The sequence below is a fragment of the Rhinopithecus bieti genome, unplaced genomic scaffold, assembly GCF_001698545.2.
Source record: "Rhinopithecus bieti isolate Rb0 unplaced genomic scaffold, ASM169854v2 scaffold_14455, whole genome shotgun sequence".
NCBI classification, from domain to species: Eukaryota; Metazoa; Chordata; class Mammalia; order Primates; family Cercopithecidae; genus Rhinopithecus; species Rhinopithecus bieti.
The window spans coordinates 464868-470652 of record NW_016807905.1 but is presented as its reverse complement, the minus strand read 5'-3'; the positions used below and the strand labels follow the sequence as shown (position 1 = coordinate 470652).

At 46.8% G+C, this 5785-nt stretch overlaps 1 protein-coding gene across 2 annotated transcripts in view; it reads left to right on the top strand.

Moving 5' to 3' along the window:
• COMMD7 (COMM domain containing 7) overlaps positions 1-5785 on the top strand; it is a 38799-nt gene that overhangs the window by 14993 nt on the left and 18021 nt on the right. Inside the window, exons 2-3 of one of the 2 annotated variants that reach the window (XM_017884122.1) lie at positions 1795-1845; positions 1941-2043. In XM_017884122.1, coding sequence (XP_017739611.1) covers positions 1795-1845; positions 1941-2043 — 154 coding nt within the window. Of the gene's footprint in view, positions 1-1791; positions 1846-1940; positions 2044-5785 lie in introns of both variants that reach the window. The other variant, XM_017884121.1, reaches the window with a different exon arrangement.

Here is a 5785-nt window from a genome sequence, read left to right as displayed (position 1 = left end):
TTTTTTTTTTTTTTTTTTTTTTCTTAAAGAGATGGGGTCTTTGGGCGGGCGTGGTGGCTCATGCCTGTAATCCCAGCACTTTGGAAGGCCAAGGCGGGCAGATCAGGAGGTCAGGAGATCGAGACCATCCTGCCTAACATGGTAAAACCCCGTCTCTACTAAAAATACAAAAAATTAGCCAGGCGTGGTGGCAGGTGCCTCTAGTCCCAGCTACTTGGGAGGCTGAGGCAGGAGAATGGTGTGAACCTGGGAGGCGGAGCTTGCAGTGAGCCAAGATTGTGCCACTAAACTCCAGCCTGGACGACAGAGTGAGACTCCGTCTCAAAAAAAAAAAAAAAAAAGAGATGGGGTCTTGCTGTGTTGCCCAGGCAGATCTCAAACTCACAGCCTCAAGCCATCCTCCCATCTTGGCCTCCCAAAATGCTGGGATTACAGGCATGAGCCACTGCACCTGGCTTCTTCTTCTTATAAGGCCCCAGCCCTAGGCTGGGCTTGGTGGGTCATGCCTATAATCCCAGCACTTTGGGGGGACGAGGAAGGTGGATCACTTGAGGTGAGGAGTTCGAGACCAGCCTGGCCAATATGGTGAAACTCATCTCTACTAAAAGAACAAAAATTATCCAGGTGTAGTGGCAGGCACCTGTAGTCCCAGCTGCTCGGGAGGCTGAGGCAGGAGAATTGCTTGAACTCAGGAGGTAGAGGTTGCAGTGAGGCGACATCACACCACTGCACTCCAGCCTGGGCAACAGAGTGAGACTCTATCTAAAAAATAAAATAAAATCAAAATAAGGGCCCCCAGCCCTGTGGGGTGAGGGTCTGACTCTATGACCTCATTTAACCGTTATCATCTAAAAGTTCCTGTCTTCAAATATTGTCACAACAGAAGTTAGGGCTTCAATATATGAATTTGGGGAAGACACAAACATTCAGTTCCTAACAACACAGTACCAGTAAAGAGAAAAGATTAAGACACGCAAAACTGTAAGAGTCTGTTCTAGGTGCATAATAAAGTGTTACAATTTATTGTTGTCTTACACAAGTAATGAGATGTTTATGGGTGGGGGGAACCCAAGAAAATAAGAGGCCAGGTGCATGGCTTATGCCTGTAATTCCAGCACTTTGGAAGGCTCAGGTGGGTAGATTGCTTGAGCCCAGGAGTTTGAGACAATCCTGGACAACAAAGTGAGATCCTGTCTCTACATTAAAAAAAGTAATTAGCCAGGTGTGGTGGCATATGCCTGTAGTCCCAGCTACTCTGGAGGCTGAGGTGGGAGGATCGCTTGAGCCCAGGAGGCAGAGATTGCAGTGAGCTGAGATTGCATCACTGCATTCCAACCTGGGCAACAGAGAGACCCTATCTCAGGGAAACAAAAAAAAAAAAAAAAAGAAAAGAAAATATGGATAGGTAAAACAGAAGAAAATAAAAATCATCCAAAGTGGTAACCGCTTTTAATTTTCTGGTGATTTTCCCTTTGTGCGTGCGTGTGTATATGTCTGTCTGTGTGTGTCTGTGTCCTAGAGATATATGTGTGCTTCTGAGTGCATATGCTCACAGTCTTTTAATACATGTTTCCCAAGTATCCCAATAAACGTGTTTTTCAGATGATGTAGTGACACACGTATATTGACACGGTGGTGGGATTGTGAACATTTGTAACTAGGATGATCAGAACAGGCATAACACCTGGCTGTTACTGTTCTTCCCTCTCAAGTCTCTGCAGTTGCCTGGGGTGGGGCATGCTGACCCAGCAGTAGAAATTGTACTGATGTTCTATGTTGTTTCCTTCACAGCAGTTCTCAGCCCTGACAGAGGTGCTTTTCCACTTCCTAACTGAGCCAAAAGAGGTAAATAAAACATTCCACGTTAGGAAGAGTGGGTCCGTGGTCCCTGAGATGCTTAGAAAGTGAAGGCTCAGATTTTCACTGTTCCCTCACTGCAGGTGGAAAGGTTTCTGGCTCAGCTCTCTGAATTTGCCACCACCAATCGTATCAGTCTCGGCTCCCTCCGAAGCATTGTGAAAAGCCTCCTCCTGGTTCCAAATGGTGAGTAACCTCTCTTAGCAGCTGTGGCCAGAGACATTAACTTGAACATTCCTTTAGTCCATGGAGTCATTGAAACATGCTCTGTGGACTGAGCCAGAGTGTTCGGTAATGAGCCAGATGTGTGTGGGACTCAGTCTCTGGAGGGAGCCCATGTAACAGGTGAATATAGTATAGTGGAATAGCAGTGCCCTGTGGCACAGCGCAACTCAAAAGTTCAGTCTGTATCCTGAGTTCCGTCCCGAGAATGTCCTCTTGTCCTGTCTCTAATAAGGACAGAAATTGAGAATAAGCATCTGGAACCTTTTATAGCAGCTCGACAATGTCTCTTGAATCTAGTATTATTATTATTATTATTATTATTTTTGATATGGAGTCTCTCTGTCACCAGGCTGAAGTGCGGTGGTGCAATCTTGGCTCACTGCAACCTCTGCCATCCGGGTTCAAGTGATTCTCCTACCTCAGCCTCCCAAGTAGCTGGGATTACAGGCACGTGCCACCACGCCCAGCTAATTTTTGTATTTTTAGTAGAGACCATGTTGGCCAGGATGGTCATGATCTCTTGACCTTGTGATCTGCTCGCCTCAGCCTCCCAAAGTGCTGGGATTACAGGCGTGAACCACTGCGCCCAGCCTGAATCTAATCATTTTTTTAAATGGAACATTTTTTTTGTTTTTGATAGGGTCTTGCTCTGTTGCCCAAGCCAGAATACAGTGATGCAGTCATAGCTCACTTCAGCCTCAAACTCCTAGGTTCAAGTGATCCTCCTGCCTCAACCCCCCAAGTAGCTGGGATCACAGGTGTACACCACCCTTCCTAGCTAATGATTTTTGTGTATAGAGATAGAGTCTCTCTATGTTACTCAGTCTAGTCTCAAACTCCTAGGTCAAGTTGTCCTCCTGCCTTATGGACTCCCAAAGTGCTGGGATTACAGGTATAAGCCACCATGCCCAGCTTCAGTTCAAGTGTATTAGAAGTTGGGGGTTTAATTTGTTTGCTTCTGTTCGGCACCTTCCTATGTCTTAGTGAAGTTTCTTCCTTTTGCCCTGTATTGTGCTCCTGAGGTTCGGGGGGCTTGAACCAGAACATTCCAGAGATTTTTCAACTGTGAAATTTTCTGAGCCTCGTTTTTATGTGATTCTTGCCTTCTTCTTTTTTTTTTTTTTTTGAGATGGAGTTTCAATCTTGTTGCCCAGGCTGGAGTGCAATGGCATGGTCTTGGCTCACCGCACCCTCCACTTCCTGGGTTCAAGTGGTTCTCCTGCTTCAGCCTCCCAAGTAGCTGGGATTACAGGTACCCACCACCACACCCAGCTAATTTTTTGTATTTTTAGTAGAGACGGGGTTTCACCATGTTGGACAGGCTGGTCTTGAACTCCTGACCTTAGGTGATCCACCCACCTCGGCCTCCCAAAGTGGTAGGATTACAGGAGTGAGTCACTGCGCCTGGCCATGAGGTCCTTTTTTTGTTTGTTTTTTTGAGATGGAATCTTGCTCTGTCGCCTAGGCTGGAGTGCAGTGGCGGAATCTTTACTCACTGCAACCTCTGCCTCCCGGGTTCAAGTGCTTCTCCTGCCTCAGCCTCTTGAGTAGCTGGGATTACAGGTACAGGCAAGTGCCACCAAGCCTGACTAATTTTTGTATTTTTAGTAGAGATGGGGTTTCACTATGTTGGCCAGGCTGGTCTTGAACTCCTGACCTCGTGATCCACCCGCCTCGGCTTCCCAAAGTGCTGGGATTACAGAGTGCAGCCACTGCACTCAGCCAAAGTCTTTTTATATAGGAATACTTTTTTTTTTTTTTTTTGAGACAGGCTTTTGCTCCGTTGCCCACACTGGAATGCAGTGGCATGATCTCAGCTTACTGCAACCTCCGCCTCCCAGGCTTAAGTGATCCTCCCATGTCAGCCTCCAGAGTAGCTGGGACTACAGGCGTGCACCACCACACCCGGCTATTTTTGGTATTATTATTATTATTATTATTTGTAGAGATGGGGTTTTGCCATGCTGGCCAGTCTGGTTTCAAATTCCTGAGCTCAAGTGATCTGCCTGCCTCAGCCTCCCAAAGTGTTAGAATTACAGGTGTGAGCCATTGTACCAGGAGGAATAAATTTTCATTTTAAACTTTTTTTTTTTTTTTTTTTTTTTTTTTTGAGACGGAGTCTTGCTCTGCTGCCCAGGCTGGAGTGCTTGCTGTGGCCGGCTCTCAGCTCACTGCAAGCTCCGCCTCCCGGGTTCACGCCATTCTCCTGTCTCAGCCTCCCAAGTAGCTGGGACTACAGGCGCCCGCCTCGTCGCCCGGCTAGTTTTTTGTATTTTTTAGTAGAGACGGGGTTTCACCGTATTAGCCAGGATGGTCTCGATCTCCTGACCTCATGATCCGCCCGTCTCGGCCTCCCAAAGTGCTGGGATTACAGGCTTGAGCCACCGCGCCCGGCCCCATTTTAAACTTTCAAAACAGTACAGAGCTATAGAGAGTCAAAAGTAAAAATCCCCTTTTACTCTCTTCCTACTCTCGTCCCTAGAGAGAATCACAATATAATTTTGGACTATAGCCTTTTATATTTTTATGTACACTAATGAACATATACATTTATGTAGCTTTGTTTTTCATGAATGGTAGCAAACCATAAAATGTGTCCTGGAACTCACATTTTTTTATCATCCCTGGTGACATCACCTTCATTCTTTAGGTGGCTGTAATATCCCATAGACTGAATATATCTCCTTTTAATCTATTTCCTGTTGTTGGATATTTCCGTTGTTATCACATCTCACCCTTACAAACAACGCTGCAGTGAACATCTTTACAACCTCTTCTTACTCACAAATGTGAGTATTTCGAGACTAGCCTGACCAACATGGTACCTAAAGTGGAGAACCACAAGTCTTCTTTTTTTTTTTTTTTTCCTGAGACAGTCTCATTCTGTCACCCAGGCTGGAATGCAGTGGTGCGACCTTGCCCCACTGCAACCTCCACCTCCCGGGTTCAAGTGATTCTTCTACCTCAGCCTTCTGAGTAGCTGGGATTACAGGTGCCTACCACCATGCCTGGCTAATTTTTGTAGTTTTAGTAGAGACCGAGTTTCACCATGTTGGCCAGGCTGGTCTTGAACGCCTGACCTCAGGTGATCCGCCGGCCACGCCTCCCAAAGCGCTGAGATTACAGGCATGAGCCACCATGTCCATCCAGAACCATAAGTCATTATTCTCATTCTCTAGCCTTCATCTTTGGAAATGGGTTTATCTGAGGGCTGAGACCTGTCTACCAAACACCTGCTATGGGCACTAATTTTTCAGGAGACCTCTGTCTAGTGTCCCTGTCCCCAGTCTTTCCTGTCTTCCTCATCTATGCTCTCTACCACACTGTACACTGTATCCTTTTTTTGTTTGTTTGTTTTTTGGAGACAGAGTTTTGCTCTTGTCACTCAGACTGGAGTACAGTGGCAAGATCTCGAATCTCGGCTCACTGCAACCTCCATCTCCCAGTTTTTTGTATTTTTTTTTTTTTTTTTTTGAGACGGAGTCTCGCTCTGTCACCCAGGCTGGAGTGCTGTGGCCGGATCTCAGCTCACTGCAAGCTCCGCCTCCCGGGTTCACGCCATTCTCCTGTCTCAGCCTCCCGGGTAGCTGGGACTACAGGCGCCGCCACCTCGCCCGGCTAGTTTTTTGTAGTTTTTAGTAGAGACGGGGTTTCACCGTGTTAGCCAGGATGGTCTCGATCTCCTGACCTCGTGATCCGCCCG